Raw genomic sequence first — 20,834 nt, 5'->3', positions numbered from 1 at the left:
ACCCATTAACGTATCTTCCTTCTTCCAGGGACGGTTCATCCGCTGGTGACGGTGACGCCGAGCCCGATGGGCGGAAACACTTCATCTGCATCGGTGCTGCCGGGTAACTTCCGGCGATCAGCCGATTCAAGTCCTTCACATAGCCATAGCCACAGCCATTCGCAGATCTCGAGGAACTCATCCAGGAAAAGCAACAATTCCGTTAATTGCCGAATCGATGGTAAGGTCTTATTAAAATTTATATTTTCTTTTGTTATCAAAATAATAAGTTCAACCGTGCTATCAAACTTATTTCAATCAAATTAACAAGTATGAACAGATTTCAAGGACGAAATATAGATTAATCGGTTAAAAATTTTGCCTTTAGCACCGATTAAGTTATCTGGCAACTACTTTGAAAAATCTTGGCTCTCTGGTGTATCCAAAACTACAATTTTTCCTTGTTCTTGTCTTTCAATTTTGATTAACAGAGAATTCTTAATCCTGTTAGTAACCACCAAGTTGGCGAAAATCCAGGATTCATAATATATTTGAAGCTCTTAGGTCCAGAAGAATATAAATGCAAAAATGAAAAATTTTGAGTTTATAATGCCAAACGACTTTCAAATTTCAAACTTAATAAGGCGTTTTCATTGTAACATCATCATGTTAAAATCAGCAATCAAAATGACGTGAAATTTGGTACCCAAGGGTTTTTGGGTCAAGAATGAATTGTTCAATAGTTACAAGATCCTCACAATTTATGGAAGGAGGCCCCTCAACTCAATTTTTTTCTGCAATTTTCATTAAAATCGGTTCACGAAAATGTTTTACCAACTCAATATGTTGACCCCTCACACTTTTAAAATGCTGAGCTCTCATTCAAAAACAGTACAAATAATGACAAAACTCATAGAATGTTAATGTGATATTCGTGAAATTCGGTACACTTGCAAGTTTTGACATGACAAGATAATCTATTTTAATGGATGATCCCTTGTGAAACCGCTGGCTCCCAAGCAAAACGAACGTATAACACAACAAAACTCGAACAAATGTAAACCAATGATTGATTTCGGTACACAACAATTTTTTGACATTTAAAGGAGTTTTTTTTTATAACGAATGACTTTTGCAGCAAGGGGGGTATTTGAGATCTTATACAAAAAACCTTGGGAACATTGATCACTTTTTTAATTCATTATCGAAAATTTTGGAAGAGGTTGCTTTTTTGTAACACCTTAAAGTTTTAAAATACTAACTGAGGTAAGGAATATAAAGCATGATCATTGGTAGCAAATTATTCAAACGAAATTAAAGGCTAGGTATAACGAAATGTTTGTAAAAATACCAGATTTCATATTTCGGGGCAACTTTGATCACTATGGTTTTTACGTATCTCAACATCTTTAAAATTATTGAATTGATGCCAATTACTACTGAAGGCTTAAAACATCAATAACAGTAATTTTTTGTTTGAACTCAATTGAGTTTTTCAACATTTTCTTTAAAAATCAAATATACTTAAAAATTATAAACATTTTTAAATTGCGACCCAGAGATGGGTCTTGACTCAAACATTCAGTCAGCGAAACTTTTTTTGTAGAGAAATGAATCCAACTTAGATGAAATTTCAGGGACTAGATAAGAGAAAATCGATGTTGAAAAACATGCGAAAAAAATTCGCCTTGTCTCCCGGTGAGACTTGAACCCAGTCCCTGAAATTTCATCTAAGTTGGATTCATTTCTCTACAAAAAAAGTTTCGCTGACCGAATGTTTGAGTCAAGACCCATCTCTGGGTCGCAATTTAAAAATAGAAATAAGGCGGTGCCAAACACCGAAATTGGCTGGATATCCAAATACGGCAAACGCATCATTTCTCATCATAACTGACAACCCGTGCAGGATATGAGAAGGCAATGCAAATCTTGCCGTGCTTAAAAATGTCCAAACTTGATTCCAACTACCGTAAGATGAAATGATGGGAATAGAAATAGGCCAAGAAAAATGATTATGATCACATGGGAGAACTATTCCCTTCATTCCGATAGACATCGACACTCAACCAGTATAATATTCATACGCCAGGTTGGTCTCCTGTAGTAGAATGTTAATTCATGGGCCCCGGAGAGGCGCAAGATGTGGGTTCAAGTCTCACCGGGAGACAAGGCGAATTTTTTTCGCATGTTTTTCAACATCGATTTTCTCTTATCTAGTCCCTGAAATTTCATCTAAGTTGGATTCATTTCTCTACAATTATAAACATTTCTCAATATTTTTATGCCTCAACAACAAATGATATTTCTCCTTCATGCAATTCCTCAGGTCTTCCTACTGTTCCTATGTCATTTTTTTTATTCAAACTTAACCATTTTTTAGGGTTTTTAGTCATTTGTTCTAAACAGCCTTCTCATAGAAAATGTCCGTTTTTTATATTCAAAAATTATCATAGAATGACCATAAAAATAACTCTTAAACTATACATACACGAAAGAAAAAAAAGTTAAACTTTCATATAGAACATTCCATTTGCTTAAAAATGCTATCATTTTAACCAAATTAAGTCTCTTTGAAACTCAATTTAAAGGCTTTGAAATGTAGAAACCAGTTTTTAGATATTTTAACTTTAGACTTAGTTAATGATGATTATCCTCGAAAATTTCATGTTGGTCAAAGTTACCCCGGTGATCAAATTTCCCACAGGTTACGATATTTAAATAAAAACAGAAATGAAGGCGTTTGAGTTTTTTGGGCCAATGTTAGATTTTATAACGATTTGAAGATCATTTTACTTTGAAAATTCCATTAAATATTTTTCTTGTTTCACTTGAAGATAGTGGTAATGCATTATTTGTCAAGGGAGCTCAAGTCTTTATGCCAGTTGTGCTTTTTCAATCATATCTTCTTTGGTACAGTACACTTTTCAGCGCTTTTGCAGCAAAAAGATTTACTGAATGGGAATTGGGCTTTTACAACCTCTTCTATGGGTGTAAAATTTAACACGACTTAAGCAATTTTCAATGACTTTTATCACATTTGGAGCCAAAATAAGATTTACATAACCAAAGAATCAAAGCATTCAACACGAGTTAAACCATTTTCAAGGTATTTTCATCAAAAGAGAAATATAAACAACTTTCGACAATACAAGATAATATTTTAACTTTAAAACTCCTCAATCTGTTTTTGGAGGAGAGATGCCACACGAAAAAAATAAACAATTATCAATAATGAAGCGAGTTTTATTAAATTTGAGGCATATAAAAGTTTTTATATTACGAGATGATTTATTACGTAAGAAGAACCATCCAATGTCATAAATTAAGGATTCAACATGACTCAAACATTTTTCAATGATTTTCTTACCTGCAATGTTCTCCACTAACTACATCATCAGTACGACAAGATTCGAAATATTTTTTTTAATTTTTTTTTAATTCAGTGAACAACTTGCATTCCAAGAGACTCAAAACAGGATGAGTAGTATACAGAATTTATGCCGAAACGACACAAATGAAACAATTAGGTACGCAAGTCAATTTTGACAAAACGGTTTGATGCTTTACGATGAACGACTTTTGCTTATGCAAAACGGAAGGAACACAAAGTAACGCAATGTAAATTTAGACGGAAATCGAATAATTTTCGACTTTATTAAATCAATTTCATACATAAGAAAACTTTACAAAACAATCTTATATGAATTTAATGTCTTTCCTTGTTTCAAAACAGTGGAATTCTGTACAAAATCAGAAGTAGTAACACAGCTGGAATCACGGCGTCTTTTTAAGAACGCTTCATGAAAAAATCGGCATCTCTGAAAATTTGCCACATTATAGAGGAGACACTCTCCTATCCACCGCACTTTTCAGGGAAAAAATCGATTGGGGGGTCTAGAACAAAATACACGAAAAAGATTTTCAATTTGATTTGATTTATTTGTCATTTTAAACTAAAATGTAACATCATTTAGGTGCAACCTCTTTTTATGACTGCTGCAATTTGAGTTTGTTGTACGGAAATGAGTAATTTTTATTTTTGTGAAATGATTTTTTTTTATTTTCAAAAGCTGATCTAAAATTTATTTTTTAATCATTTATTCACGTCTCCCAACTTTTAGAAAGGTGAGGTCGTAAAGCATTAAAGAAATACTTTTCTCACGTAAAATGTGGTTCCTTCTGTTTGATAAATTGTCGTGTTGTATCATACACCTCGTATGGAGGCTCCCTTCCTGTTCACATTCTGGAAGAAGGGAGGAGTCTCGAACACTTATAGAAGCATTTTTTTTTATTTTAAAATCTTATAATGGCAAGTTTGCTTTCACTTTCTTGATCAGTTTTTGTTCTTAAACTACACAACAAATATTTTTATGTACCCTCCCCACTATAAGGCGGGGTGGACCTTAAATAGTACCCAATTTGTTTCATTTGCCTTATGAGTTATCGAGATATGACAAAAAAAAATGTATGGAAGCCCCTTTCATTATGTTTCTTCGTTCCACTGGAAAAGAGAAGAAGGGTCTTGAATAGTCGTAAAAATGTCCCTTATACCCAAATACATTCCCGTGCCGTAATTGTGTCCATTTGCTTGAAAAATGTATGGGGGCCCTTCTCTCTCTCTCTCCTTTGCATGTTCCAACTAAAAGGAGGTGGTAAAGGGGGTTACAAATAATCATAGCAACACTTTTCGTGCTCAAAAACCCTTCTATTTCTTATTTGGTTTCATTTCATTAGTTTTCAAGTCTCGCAAAACGAAATAAAGGGAAGCCCGTCCCGCTTCTTATCTTCCCACTGGAACACGGGAGGTACCTAAAATCAAAACATTTCTTGAATTCAAATACTTTCCAATGCCGAAATTAGTTTAATTGCATAAATAAATTCTCGAGTTATTCAAGAAATTGTATGAGAGACCCCTTCCACTCTTTCTGTTTCTCCCTGGAACAAAGTGGGGGATACAAATTATCATAGAAACATTTTACCATTAAACATTACCTTAATATCATCACCTGCCAAACTCGGTTCCATTTTCATGATTATTTCTCGAATTTTGCAGAAAAATTGCATGGAAGCCTTCTTTGGCACTTTGTAACACCCGAGAAGAAGAAGAGAGGGTTGCCAAACCATTTTACAAACATTTTACGTACATTTTACGTATCACTCCATGTCTAATTTGGTTCCATTTACTTGAAAGTGTTAAAGTTACGCAAAAAAATGAATTGAATGAAAGTTCTCCTCCCCCATTCGTATCCTGCCAGTGTTAGAAAGGAGGGGTCTGAAAAGTCTTAAAAAATTCTCGTGTTCTCTACCGTACCAAATTTGTTCATTTGCTTGATTGGTTCTCCAGTTGTGCCAAAATTTCCATGGGAGACCTCCTCTCCTTTTTTTTATCTCTCCACTTAAAGATAATCATAGAATTAACATAGAAACATTTAATGTTCCAAAATATCTCTTCATGCCAAATTTGGTTCCATTTACTCGTTAAGTGTTTGAGTTATGCAAAAAATAGGAAATTTCTATTTCTTCACTGGAAATAGGGAGGGGTTCCAAACCATTAAAGAATTATTCCTCATACCCAAATACCCTTCCATGCTAAATAATGTTCCATTTGCTCGATTTGTTTTTCAGTTTTGGAAGAAAATTGTATGGAAGCCCCCTCTCCCCCTTCGTATCTCCCACGGAAAGAAGAGAGGGATACAAAACCTAAATAAAAACAATCCTCGTACACAAATACACTGCCATGAAAAATTTGGATCCATTTGCATGATCAGTTCTCAATTTTGCATACATTTACCCTACCATACCAAGTTTGGTTTAATTTTCTCGATAAGTTATCGAATTAGTAAAAAAAAATTAAGGGATCCCAATCATCGGAAAAACATGTCTTGTATATAAATACGCTCCCAAGTAATATTAGGTTCATTTTTCACGATTAGTTCGCGCATTATCAAAAAAAATCAATGGTCACCGAATTCCCCTTTCTATTTATTTACTTGAAGAAGGGAAGTGTCTCGAACAATCAGAGAAACATTTCTTGTACTCATTATACTCCCGTGCCATATTTGGTTCCATTTCACCTATTTGTTATTGAGTTATTATAAAAAATGTATGAGTTACCCCCTCGCCTTTTCATAAACGAAAGAAGAACGAAGGAGCCTCATAACATCAGAAAAACCTTACCATCAAAAAAACCATTCCATTCTCGATAAGTTCTCGAATTATTCCAAAATGGGAGAACCTCTCTTCACTTTATATCTCCTCTCTGGCAGGAGAAGGGATTCTCAAACTTTCTAAGAAAAATTTCCTGTAGACAGATATGCTCCCAGACAATTAAGTTTCTATTTTCTCGATTAATTATCGAAATATTTAAAAAAAAAGTATGAGTTACTCCCTTCTCACTGTTTATCGTCACAATGAATGGACGGAGGTGTTTAAACCACAGAAGAAACATTTCTCGAGCTCAATCACCTTCTCATGCCAAATTTGGTTTCGTTTGCTTTTTAAGTTCTCGATTGTATGCGAGCCCCTTCCTACTACCTATCCCCTAACTGGAAGGTAGGATGGGAGATAATCATAGAATTATATTGCGTATTCAAATTCACCCCATGCCAAATTCTGTTCCATTTACTCGATTGTATGATTGTTCCTATGTCATATTATGTTCCATTTGTTAGATAAATTCTTGCCATATGCAAAACAATTGTATGGGAGCTCTTCTCTTCCCTAACTTTTTCCCTAATTGAATGAGAATGGAGTCTCAAATAAGCATTTAACCATTTTTCGTATCCAAACACCCTCCCAAGCCAAGTTTGGTTCCATTTGCTGTTCTCGAGTGATGTGAAAAAATGTTTTGGGTGCACCTTAAAATTTTCCCAATGGGAGAACGGAAGGTTTTCAAAAATATCATAAAATCATTTCTTGTACTCAAATAACTTCCCATTTGCTTCCATTTGCTTGATTTGTTTTCCAGTTATAATGAACATTTTTTAGGAGCTGCCTTCCCACTTTCTATTTCCGAATATTTATAGACCCATTTCTCGTACTCAAATACCCGTTCAAGCGAAATTTGGTTTCATTTGTTCGAAAAATTCTCAAGTTATGCAATCAAAAAGGTATGCAAGCCCCCCTCCTTCCGTCCTCTATCCACACTGGAAGAAGGAAGGGGTTTGAAATTATCATAGAAGAATTTTTCGTTTTCAAATACTATCCCATGCCAACTTTGGTTCCATTAGCTTATAAGTTCTCGAGTGATGTAAAAATTGTCATGTAGCTCCCCTCCCTCCTTCCTATTCCCCCACTGGAAGAAAGGATGGGTTCCAAATATTCAAAGAAACACTCCTCGTACTTGAATATCTTCCCATGCAAAAATTGGTTTAATAAGCAAGTTCAGTTCTCGAACTTAGTCAGAACATCTTAATATTATAAAATTAGTTAGAAGAAATCAAAGATGGTGAAAATGAGCGGATATAATTTATTATTAGAAGGATTATCATCACATACCAAATTTGTGTTCAGCACGGGTCAACTACAATGAAGTGGAAGATACAGATAGAGTTGCATCTACCACTAAACGTTAGTAGGCCAAGTGTGGTTTGCCCCACAAAGAAACTTGCGTTGCGTACAAACGTTTGGCCTACTAATGTGCGGTGGTAGGTGCAACTCTATCTGTATCTACCACACCGGACTTAATATCTGATACAATTCGGAATTACGAAATTAGGTTTAACAAGAAATTTTCATTTTGAATGTGATGATTCTTGTGTCTGAAATCAATTGATGAATAAATTCAACAATAGGATCAAATTGTCATTTAAAATCTGAATCTGCAAACTGAACGTTAATTTAAAATTTTAGGTGCTTTTTTAAATTGGATCTTTTTGGTGTTATAGTTTTTTTTAAGTACATATAAGGTTAAGGACTTCAGGTAATCGAGCGTGTGAAATTCTATGCTAAAGCCAGCACTTCGGAAAAGATAAAGCATATCTTCTAAAGAGTATAACATCAAGCGTTTTTCTGATAAAAAAAAACCTCAAAACAAGGAATAAAATAAATTCTTCTAAACATAATCAATCATTTCACCGGAATGGTTGTCCTTTCCCTCCCGTACGTCGTCGTCCGCGTTGTTATCCTTTTTCCCCGAGACGAAACAAGATGCTCACTTAATTCTACATTTTCTGCAAACCTTTGTCTTGTTTGCGTAAAGCTTTTATGGCTGAGCTGTCATTTCACAACTTTTCACCTTCTTCAGCAGCGCTCATCCACCCGTTGACAAGTGAATTTCTTTACCGGGGCTTTTAAGAGCATCAAGCTTTTAGGATGAAAGTTGACTGGATCCCTCATCATTCTCGGTATTTTATCACGGCAGCGCGTTATCATCCACCGGTGCTGCTGTTAGGCTCCGTGAAGGCTTACATGATTAAGATTTTTCCCTCCATAAGAAAGTTGTTTTGAACAAATTACAAAGTTATACAGATTACTCCGAATCACTCCTCTCGCTGACTGGGTACATTTCAAGGTAATTTTTTGCTTCTTTGTGGATGAATGTAGAACGAACGAATTTAAATACATCACGAGAACGTTTTCCCCATGCATGTGGGAACAAAACGAGGAGAGATACGCGTTAAATTTTACGATTCTGCATATATTGTATTTCATGATGACGCTGGCTGCTGCCAGGGTGAATGGGCGACGACATGAATGAAGACGACGACGATGCCAGACGCGCTCATTGGGGGCTGCGATCAATTGACGCCTCTCTACTCGATACAAAGTTGAGAATAATAGAAACCCGTGCCTGGCAACAAATTCAAATAAAAGTTTATGGAGTGCCTTGTAACTGGTGATATTCAAAATAACTAGGTACCATCAAAAAGCGTCAAATGCTTCGTATTATCTCATCAGGATGCAAACGGAGTGTTATTTGACGATTTAAATTAAATTTTATTTACAAAACAAATGGAAAATTTTTTTTTAATGAATATTAGAAATCACTCGATCTAACAGTTCAATTGACACAGTATGTTTTCAAAACTAAGGAAAACCTAATTGCTACTAAATTCTTTCAAAATTGAGATTTCTTACTCGGTCTGACTTTTCTCCCGGTTTCCAGAGTCAATTAGGGGAAAATGTGGTAGAGGGCATTGTCGATATGAATGAGAAATTTGTGCTTGCTTAACCTGTGTTGTAGTCAGTATTATACCGTATTTGTTTTCTCCCCTCGTTCAGTGTTCCACCGTACCCAATAAAAACAAACACAAATCGTCGCCAGTGTATTGCTACCTCACTTACACGCTCTCTCGCAACACTGACAAAATTTTTGGAGCACTACCACCCGATGACAGTGCAACACCAGGTCAAAACCAGTGCAACACTGTCCGAATAAACAAACAGTTTGACAGCACCAGTGCAACATTAGTGCAAAACTCGGCATAAACAAATACGGTATTAGTGTGACAAAAATTCGTCTCGATCATTGAAAGTTTAACGCAAGACAAGCTCAAAGCTGGAAAACACTTAGAAATTAGTTAAGCTTCGTTTTTAATTTGCGACCCCTCTAGTGAAAGGGTTTGACTTGAAGGTGACGAAAATTAGTGTCTAGAGTTCGCAAGTACAAGCTGTTAGTGTCAGTACCAGTAGAAATTATTTTAGCTCCGATTTCAACTTGCGACCTCTTCAGTGAAAGAGTTGGACATGTCGGTTATAAAAATTAGTGTTGAAAGTTCGCTAGTACAAGCTACTAGTTTCAGTACCGATGGAAATAAAATGAGCTCCGATTTCAACTAGTGGCTAATCAAGTGGAAGGGTGTGACTTGCATCTAACTGAAGTTCTGTTCTCACTGAACATCATCGGAACTAAACTGTTTTCTAACGGTATTATTACTTTAAGCTTATACAAGCGAACTTGCGACACTAATCTACAAGTCAAACCATTCCAAGATTCGTTCGAAAGACTTATCAGGTTTTATCCAGGACGGCAGAAAATTACTCTCAAAATTAGTTTATAGCCGTTTCAGGTAGACTCCACTTCCTTAACTAGGGTAGCAAACTAGTAATCGCTACCTCGTATCTCCAACAGACGTTCGTAAACTCGCTTCGGAAGAAATCGTTCTGCTGATTTCTTCCGAGTTTAACGGGTGTTGTGTAGATTGATTTTATCGTCGTTCCAATCATTACGTCATTGCGCATAAAACGAAGAGAACAGTTCTGCATTGATAATTTCGTAGCATCGTAGAATTAAATTATGAGTATTTTATTTATTTTATAGATATCTATCGATTTAGCAAGATGATTTACAAAATACTTGGTTCATCCTCCTAAAGAATTCCAATATTGAGAAAGGAATTGAATTATATAAAATTTACTTTTTCTTATCATGGCTCCAAAGAAGGTGATAAATAAAAGTTAAAAAGAAGTTAGAAGATCAATTCTATTAAATACGATCAAATCCATAATTACAAAAGGATTGAAGAACCTGAACGTGAACCTTAAAAAAGTATGGGGTAAAAAGAGTAAAGGTATCCATCAACCATGGTTTAAAAAAAAATAGAAGTGAGAAGAACGAAGAAAAAGCTTTACGTCTTCGAGCACGCATATCTATCGATTTAGCAAGATGATTTACAAAATACTTGGTTCATCCTCCTAACGAATTCCAATATTGAGAAAGGAATTGAATTATATAAAATTTACTTTTTCTTATCATGGCTCCAAAGAAGGTGATAAATAAAAGTTAAAAAGAAGTTAGAAGATAAATTCTATTAAATACGATCAAATCCATAATTACAAAAGGATTGAAGAACCTGAACGTGAACCTTAAAAAAGTATGGGGTAAAAAGAGTAAAGGTATCCATCAACCATGGTTTAAAAGAAAATAGAAGTGAGAAGAACGAAGAAAAAGCTTTACGTCTTCGAGCACGCATAGACTGTGAACGTTCATGAAAAATTTTTGCTTATATAAATTTCTCAATTATTTGTTTTCGAAAACAAACAAAGTCGACTGCCTCGCAAAAACTGATCCAAATTTACTCAGTTGTCGCCATCAAGGACTCAAATTTGCTGAGCGTCAATTTTCGAGTCGTCTGAGTAGTCGTCACTCGGAAAAACTGAGGCGTTTTAGATCAAGCGACGGACGCGCCATACAAACGGCGATGTCTGAGTAAAATGGAGTCGGGCTCTGAGTATTTCAAAATTAGCGAGTACGAATTCACTCTCCGTCGATTTTTAAAACAATAGCGAATTGACGTTCTCTCTCACTTGCGCCTCTCTGTTATTGTTTACATTTGCCACGCAGTTCGTAATTCTGCACGCTCCTTGTTTTAAACTCAAAATTAAGTAGTTTTTGTTCAAAACAGCACTTCAGTTGCAGCCCTCAACTTTGAGTTAGACTGGGCAAACGCAAAAACTAAGTTCTGACTGGCATACTCAAACCTAAGTTCGAAAGTGAGTTCCATTTTTTGAACTTTCTTTATGCCTTTATTCGTAGCTACTTAAAATACAGTTCGGCAGCCGAACTCGCTCAGTGCTTTCAGTTCAACATACGCGAGGAGGGTTCAATTTTTAGTTCATTAGATCGATCTCAGTTTTGTTCCTTCGTCGAACGAAAAATGGGATTAGTTCAAGTTCGCCGTTCGAACTCCGTTTTGAACCATCGCAAGGAGGGAAAAGGGAACTCAACTTTAGTTCATACAATCGAACTATGATTTGACCACGGTCAAAGCAGCACTTCAGTGGCAGCCCTCAGCTTTGAGTTTGACAATAGCAAAACTAAGTTCTGACAAGCATACTCAAAACTAAGTTCGAAAGCGAGTTCCATTTTTTGAACTGTTTTTTATGCCCTTGTTCGTAGCTACCTGAAATGCGGTTGGGCAAAAATGGCACGAATGGAATTAGTTTTGAGTTCGCAGTTCGAACTCCATTTTGAACCATCGCGAGGAGGAAAAAGGGTACTTAACTTTAAGTTCATAGAATCGAACTATGTTTTGAACCTCGGTCATACTTAATTTTGAGTTTAAAAAAAGGAGCGTGAACATTAATCGCCGCGGAGTAAACATCACTGGTCGTCGCGAGTGAGTTTCAACAATATACGATTAGAATAAAAACAAAATTGGATGCGTTTTGTAGTTAAAGAGGATCGGAAATGAACAACATTAGTCGTCCTTAAATTTTTCATTTCTTACGAATCATGATCATGTGTTGGAAATGGGATTCTAAGTCCAAATTCTAGATTTAGATTTTATGAAACATTCAGATTTTCGAACAGAAATGCATTTTAAAAGCTGGATAAGATTTGAATTTCGCATTTAAAAACAAAATTTATACCACACATTAAGTTTAAAGTCTCACATAGAGTAGTGCATAGGTTACTTGAGCATGTTTCAAAGATGTTTTTCTTTGACCTTGAATAAAATACAATCGAGTGGTTGTACCTGAATATTGTCTAAGTACTATATTTGAGCTCCGTTACAAGGTTTCCCAATCTATAAATTGTGTACGCTCGCTTGTTTTTCAACCGTACAAATGGTTGAAAAACAAGCAAAATACAGCAATTTTAGGTGAAAAGTGTTAAATTGACACTCTAGATCCCTAAAGGGTGTTTTTTCAAGGCTTTCAGGGAGCGTTTCATGGGAGATTCCAGAAGAATTTTTGTTATTTGGATGCGTAGAAAGTTAAAAGCCTTCAAACTTGCAAAAATATCATCTTTACAATCTACGAAAGATTAGGGCTAGAAATGTATATCATTCTGTTTATAAAGACATATAGTTTTCCACGAAAATTTCCAAATCAGACAAAATCTGGCTTATTCCCAAAAATCAGGAAAAAAACGAAGTTTTATCAGGTTAAGGGGTGATACGGTCAAAATTTGGTCAATATCAACTTGACGTATTTCTTTCAATTTTGCATTTAGAAAACCTGAACACCCCTCATTTTGAAGGTGTGTGTGTGTGTAGAATGTTGCTCCTATTTTGATTTTGGAAATCATTCTTCAGATGTCAAAATGCCGTCCAAGGAAAAAGAGCAGCGTATCAAAATTTTGCTCGAGCATCGCAAAAATCCGAGCTACTCGCACGCAAAGCTGGCAAAATCGCTAAAAGTTTCCAAATCAACCGTTACAAATGTAATTAAATTTTTCGGGGTTTCTTTTGTTGATTTTGTTCGGTGATGTTTTTAACAAAAATTCGCTAGTTTAACGTTTCGGTCTACTTTATTCGACCATCTTCAGAAACTATATTTATTACAAATAAATGTTGAAAGAGAAAAAAAAATTTTAAATTACAATTTTAAAAGTCTAATTAAAATAATTTTAAAACACAAATTGGGAAACACTCACAAAAAGCAATTTTTCCGCCTGCTAGGGCCGTCTCTCTGCTCTAACTGGGCGTCAATTTGTTGCTGCTGCTGCTGCTAGTTGTCGTCGGGGCGTCTTGTTTTTTAAACTTTCCACGCGCTCTCGTTCATTCTCCTCTCGCAGTTTAGTCCAGAGCCCGTTGTATGCACTGGATACTCCTTTGGTGTCGATCTGGAGATTAACTGCCTGGTTTCCCCGTAGCTTGATGTGTAGTTTTTCTGCTATCAATCGTTTCGTGAACCATTTTTTCTTGATTTTGTTGTTTGTTCTCGTTAGTGTCATATCAAGAAAGCGGATGGTTTGTTGTTCTTCTTTCTCAAGTGTGAATTTGAGAGTTCCGTGAGCTTTATTGAATTCATCAAAAATCACATCAACCTCAGCTTCTTTGGCAACAACAAAACAATCATCCACATATCGCTTATAGACAGTCAAATGAATATTTTGCTGTTTTAAATTATCGATGCATTTTTGTTCGAGTCTCTCCATGCAGATCGAAGCAATACACCCAGATATGGAAGAACCCATAGGTACCCCGTGTATTTGTTTGTAAAAGTTGTTGTTGTATTTGAAGACAGAAGAATTCAAAACAACACTAAGCGCATGCTGGATAGAGGCTAGAGAAAGGGTTGTATATTTACGCAATCGGTGCCATTGGTCCTCGATGAAGTCACCGAAACGTTAAACTAGCGAATTTTTGTTAAAAACATCACCGAACAAAATCAACAAAAGAAACCCCGAAAAATTTCATCCAGCGGTGATTTAAATGGTCGTGAACGAAATGTAATTAAAGTGTTTGGGGAACGTTTGTCGACAGCCAGGAAGTCTGGATCGGGGTGAAATCGAAAACCGGAAGCCGCTGAGACGACAAAGAGAGTTGCCGGTAGTTTCAAGCGAAACCCTAACCTCTCTCTCCGAGATGCCGCGAATAAGCTGGGCGTATCGTCTACAACCGTGCATCTAGCTTAAAAACGAACTGGACAAGAAGGTAGTGACTCCAAATCGCAATGATAAACAAAATACGACGGCCAATGCGCGATCCCGGAGGCTGTACACGACGATGCTGACGAAGTCAAACGTGGTAATGGACGACGAAACCTACGTCAAAGCCGATCACAAGCAGCTTCCGGGACAGGAGTTTTCTACGGCAAAAGGAAGGGGAAATCTAGCAGATATTTTCAAGCAAATGAAACTGTCAAAGTTCGCGAAGAAATATCTGGTTTGGCAAGCCATCTGTACTTGTGGCTTGAAAAGCAGCATTCTCATAGCTTCCGGGACTGTCAACCAAGAAATTTACGTGAAAGAGTGTTTGAATGAACGTCTGCTGCCTTTCCTGAAGAAACACTGTTGTTCTGTAATGTTTTGGCCGGATTTGACATCTTGCCATTACAGTAAAAAGGCCATGGAGTGGTACGCCGCCAACAACGTGCAGGTGGTTCCCAAGGACAAGAACCCTCCCAACACGCCAGAGCTCCGCCCAATTGAGAAATACTGGGCTATTGTCAAGCAGAACCTAAAGAAGACCAAAAAACTGCTAAGGACGAGCAGCAGTTCAAAGCCAACTGGCTTTCTGCGGCGAAGAAGGTGGACAAGGTGGCTGTACAAAATCTGATGGCAGGGGTTAAGCGTAAGGCCCGGCAATTCGGATTTGGAAAAGCGGAAGCCTAACTGAATATTTTTCCTGTATTTTATACTAATTAAACTTGAAAAAGAAATTTATTTTGATTTTTTAAATAAACGATTTCACCGATTTACATGCGTTTTCCCTTGACCAAATTTTGACCGTATCACCCTTTAGTCAGTATGAAATCGATAAACTGCCGTTTGGAGTGAAAATTACCCCCAATAGTTTCCAGCAAATGATGAATGTTGATCCACGTGATACCTTCTTGACTTTTCTTTACAAAACTGGATTGAAACTTGTTGTTTTCAATACAGTTTGAGAAATAAGGCCTATTCAGCAAAAAAAAGTATACGGACATAAAAGCAACTATCAGAAAAAGCTTTAATGTTTTTGTGTTGTGCGATTTTTCAATAATTTTTTGTAAAATTTTAGTCCCGGTCGAACAAAAAAAGTCAATAAATTTCTCAAAATTTGAAAATCTTACCTAATATAGTTTTAACATGAAGAATCATTTGGCATTTTAAACTCAAAATAGATTATTTTTACACTTTCTGTAATTTTTAACTGTTATGGCTCTGAGGTTCTCATATGCCATCAGTAAGATATGGATTAAAAAAAACTAGATCAAACAATATTTCCAAATTCGACTAATGTTATACATGTTTTTTCAAACAAAACCCTTTTGAACATTCACTGGCCAACATTCGAAAATCACTATTTTTCCCGAAACATCAGCTGCCGGATAAATGAACGTTGCACGAACTCTTTTCCTCGTATGTCAGTCGAAAAATTCCCACGTCCAACAAACAAGCTAGATTTTTTTTTTAGATCCCGTCGAAAATCCGCCATGGGAAATGTGTTGCTACACGTATCTAACAAACATTTTTTTTTCATTTCGATTCTTCCACATTGTTGCCTCATCCGAAAAACGAAAAACAGATATCCGGTTGCTGCCACGAAAGCAATCCTATTTGGATCCGTTGCTATTCAAGGTACCCCTGAAGGATGTCGTGTGTTATCTTTCGTTGCTGGAAGCTGGACGTCCGGAGGACAAACTCGAATGTAAGTACCTCCTGTCACGCACGGAAAGGGAAACATAAAGCCAAAAACCTAGAGAAATACATACATACAGTTATTTCCCTGATGGGCTCAGCCAAGTTCTATATGTCCCTCCCAGGGGAAAATTTTGTGTGTTTGCATGCGCCAAACTGAGCAGAACAATTCGATTTTGATTGTTTTCCGCGAATTTGAACGGAGGATTTTTTTCTCCTTCAGTAAAATGAGATTCCTGGCCCAGATTGATCGCATGGCTTTGGGGCGTTCAATCAGGCATTTTATGGTAGAAATTTAATGTTATGTTGGATGTTTTTGGCACCGATCAAAACTGACAGCAAGGTAATTAAATATTTGAAATTTCAATTTCCCTTGCAGTTATGTTCCGGCTGTACGATACGGATGGAAACGGTGTGCTGGACACGGCCGAAACGGATGCCATCGTTAATCAAATGATGTCGGTTGCCGAGTACCTGGGCTGGGATGTCTCGGAATTGAGGCCGGTAAGTATTCGAAGCTCAAAATTTGCTTTGGTGAATGGATGAAACATGTACTGGAAAATTAAACGTTAAATTTCAATATACAATTTGTGAAAGTTATACTTACAAATTTTTCTGAATCAATCATCTAAAGAAATTTCTTTAATTTGTATTCAATATCATTTGGATAATTCCCAATCCATTCCATTCAATCCAAATCCAAAAGTTACAAGCAATGATGGGATAGCACTATTGTAGAAATTTTAGGAAAATAAATGAACTTATCAATAAAAATATTTCTTCTACCAACAACGCAACTTTTAGAGTGAATTTCTACAAAATATACATAAACTAATATATAGTCCAAAGTTGTTACTGGTGAGCCTCAATCACAATTTATGTTTCACATGTTTTTCTATCACTTTCACCAACCTCATAAAACAGTTACAAACATGCTTACTCAGCTACTTCATTGATATTAAGTACGTTCTATGCAGCTCAAAATTTAAGTTCTTATTGATACTTTCAAGTTCTAAAACAATTCTTAGGATCTTCTATGCAGTTTCCAGTAGCCTCTTAATTCAGCTTCCGAAAAATAATGAAATGAGCACAAAATTCTCTCTATCTCATTTGCACCCTCGGCATCGATTCATACCACCTTCTCTTGATTATTTACTATGTTCTGTACATGGTGCCGCCTTGATGCCACGCGCCGGATTCCAAACTCGACAAATTGCTCTTTTGCTTCTATGCTATATTTCCTACATATATCGCATTAGAATGGTCACTCAAGTACAAAATTACTTATTTAAAAAAAACTTGCCCGGCTTGGGAATCGAACCCCAACCTTCATGCTGAGAATCAAACACAACCAAACACCATCAAAAGACAAAGCCTAAATGTTGTTCTAACTGAAACTAAAACTCGGCGTGGTGATTTGATTTTGGAAGCATCTCAATGCACTTTTTGTGATTCAGTAAATCCCGTTTTAGGAACTTTTGTGCCCTTTATGTGACTTCAGTCCCTTACAACGTACATATAAATCAGGGGCGAAATTATGAATCCTATTCCATTCGAGATACTCGTTTCAAGTTTCAACTCGAATCGAAAAAGAATCGGTATTGTTCGAGTTCTAAATTTTAACACAGGTACTAAATTTCGTGTAAACCGGGTAGTAGATCATCTCGAAACGTTCCATTCGAATCAAGCTCTTTCAAGATCGGTAATGCCAAAGTCGGTCGAATCGAACGAAACTCGATTGTTTCGAGTTCCAGAATCCCGCTCCAGTTTTTGAAAGTTTTTTCGACATTCTGAGCTTAATGTGGGATCAAAACTTTAAAATGCGTTGTCTGGCCTTAAGAAGCGTTTTTTCCCACATTCTGAGCTTTATTTGGGATCAAAACTTTAAAATGCGTTTTCTGGTCTTAAGAAGCGTTTTTTTCGACATTCTGGGCTTAATTTGGGATCACAACTTTAAAATGCGTTTTCTGGCCTTTAGTAGCGTTTTTTCAACATTTTGAGCTTTATTTGGAATCATAACTATAAAAAGCGTTTTCTGGCCTTTCCGTTTTCAACGTTTTTTCGACATTCTGAGCTTAATTTGGGATCACAACTTAAAAATTCTTTCTTATAAGATAATTTGTTTTCTAGCCTTAAAAAACGTTTCTTTCGACATTCTGAGCTTCATTTGGGATCACAATTTTGTAATGTTTTTTTTCGACATTCTGAGCTTAATTTGGGATAAAAACTTTATAATGCGTTTTCTGACCTTTAGAAGCATTTTCTCGACATTCTGAGCTTAATTTGAGATCGAAACCTCAAAATGCGTTTTCTGACCTTTAGAAGCGGTTTTTCGACATTCTGAGCATATTTTGGGATAACAACTTTTAAATGCGTTTTCTGGCGTTTAGAAGCGCTTTTTTTTTTTGACATTCTGAGCTTAATTTGGGATCACAACTTTAAAATGCGTTTTCTGGCCTTTAGAAGCGTTTTTTCGACATTCTGATCTTAATTTGATCACAACTTTGAAATGCGTTTTCTGGCCTTTAGAAGCGTTGAGTACATTTAGTTTACTCGTCGAAATTAGGCAAAATGAATCACATACAACGTACATATTAATAACTTTTGCAACTTTCAAGTTCATTAATGAGTACTTAAACTTCACTCCAAGGATTTGGGCAGTTGATTCTTTTCGTCAGCCAATATGTAGCTTTCAAGGCTTTTTTTCAAATAAATATGTGACTTTTGGTTGCGTGAGATTATATACATCACTAGTCTAATAAAGTTGAAAAATGGCTATTTGGCCATGTTTTAAGAACGTCAACATGACTTATTTTTTAATCATCGATAAATTGTTATGCTATAAAATAATGGTCCCAAAATCTTAATAAATCTCTCTGTTGTGGTATGAGCCTACTTGGTTGAATGATTCGACTGAATCAAAGCAATCGAAAGATTCCTTTTAATTCAACCACGGTAAATGAAATGTTCATATACCAGTATTTCGATAGCAACTTACTACCTTCTTCAGTGAACGTTTTCGATTGATGAATGTGTATCGTTTCCCTCCCTTATATTGTCCGGGTTAGGTAAGCTACTACTAGGTAGCAGAAACCTCCGAATGCTCGGCAGTTGTGCCGTTATCGAGCATTCGGAGGTTTCTGCTACCTAGTAGTAGCTTACCTAACCCGGACAATATAAGGGAGGGAAACGATACACATTCATCAATCGAAAACGTTCACTGAAGAAGGTAGTAAGTTGCTATCGAAATACTGGTATATGAACTTTTCATTTACCGTGGTTGAATTAAAAGGAATCTTTCGATTGCTTTGATTCAGTTAATAAATCTGTTATAAAACATGTTAGCAATTTAAGTTTTTTTATACCGTGAGTTTTCCGAGTTTTATTTTTATTTTTTACAGAAATTATGATGGTTGATGAGTGATGATTGCATTGTTGAGATATAATCTGATAAAATTAAAAACAAAAAAGCAGTCAATACTGATGTTATGAAATCGCTTGGTACATCTTTGTACCTGAAAATGATCACATTTTCATATGTGATGAAAGAAATTAAAGAAACATGAACTATCAAAGAAGTTCTTTGATAGTTCATGTTTCTCTAATTTCTTTCATCACATATGAAAATGTGATCATTTTCAGGTACAAAGATGTACCAAGCGATTTCATAACATCAGTATTGATTTCAACAGAGCAACACCTCCCTGTGTAACTGGTCTGCTCGGAACCTTGAGCGGCACTGATTGCTTCTTCATCTGACCGTAAGTTGCGGCAAACCCGAAGCAATCGACCATGTGCTCGTTCGGCTAAAATCCCGAGTCGATGGGTGGGGTTAGAGAAACAAGAGAGATCAATAGAGGGAAAGATCACATGCGGGATATACATGGTGTTTCGATAGAAGGTCCAGCAGTTGATCGGCAGAGCTCGATTGCTCGTGTTCGCCGGTTCCATCACGTTCACCGTGGTGGAATTGGCTAACGCGCCGTTGTACCGAAGCGGAGATTGCAGGTTCAAGTCCTGTCTGTGAGCCGTTGTATCTTTTTCGAAATTTTCATGATATTTACGGCTTATGTTCTTTCGTTCTTTGATAGTTCATGTTTCTCTAATTTCTTTCATCACATATGAAAATGTGAAAAAAGCAGTGTTTTAACCATGTTATGAGCATCTTTTCCACTGCAGTCAAGATTTTGGGTAAAATGTGTATAAAATAGTTTCTTAAAATAAATGCGCATCGTAAAATCTTAAGAATAAGAAATTTTGAATAAAATATTTTTTTTAACTTTAAATAAAAACATTGAAAATATTTCGCGAAAAACATTTTTCAATTAATATAATTGTAAAACATGACATAATGGCAGTGCAAACATAATGGAATGGATTAAAAATAGGCCTTATATAATATTTTTAAATATTTGACATTGTGAATCCATCTACATGGCGTCATTTTTTGCCTCAGGATTTTACAACCAACATGGAATTAGTCAATCAAATGCTTAACAGCATCATTATGGTAAAAGAATGGCTTTTAGTTTAAAAATGGTTTTATGAGAGCCATGAAAATAGCTAAAATTTGACGTTTCTCTCGCACGCGTAGGATGCGTTCCTCATTTCTGAGTTGTTAATCATAAAGCCATTAAATGAGAACAGACTTTTCAAAAGAAATGGATAAGAGATTGGTTGTAAATTTCCGGTTAAATGAGTTGAAGTCGAATTTCGCTTTCTGGCGTCATCTTCAAATCCAAGATGACGGCTTCTGCTAAACTTTAAAATGCTGTAAATGACTAAAAATCGCATGAAACTTCCTCAACATAGGTATTGGGAAAAAGGGCTGAAGAGTAGAAGT

At 36.1% G+C, this 20,834-nt stretch overlaps 1 protein-coding gene across 5 annotated transcripts in view; it reads left to right on the top strand.

The window, feature by feature from the left end:
• Nucleotides 1–20,834, top strand: part of LOC129757634 (diacylglycerol kinase 1) — a 459,105-nt gene that overhangs the window by 314,658 nt on the left and 123,613 nt on the right. For all 5 annotated transcript variants that reach the window (XM_055754909.1, XM_055754905.1, XM_055754906.1 and 2 more), the window contains 3 exons: nt 29–220; nt 15,879–16,001; nt 16,371–16,495. In XM_055754909.1, coding sequence (XP_055610884.1) covers nt 29–220; nt 15,879–16,001; nt 16,371–16,495 — 440 coding nt within the window. The remainder of the gene's footprint in view (nt 1–28; nt 221–15,878; nt 16,002–16,370; nt 16,496–20,834) is intronic.

This window comes from Uranotaenia lowii, chromosome 3, assembly GCF_029784155.1.
Source record: "Uranotaenia lowii strain MFRU-FL chromosome 3, ASM2978415v1, whole genome shotgun sequence".
Classification (NCBI taxonomy): domain Eukaryota; kingdom Metazoa; phylum Arthropoda; class Insecta; order Diptera; family Culicidae; genus Uranotaenia; species Uranotaenia lowii.
Note: the sequence above shows the minus strand (reverse complement) of the source record. Positions and strands in the feature narration are given on the sequence as shown.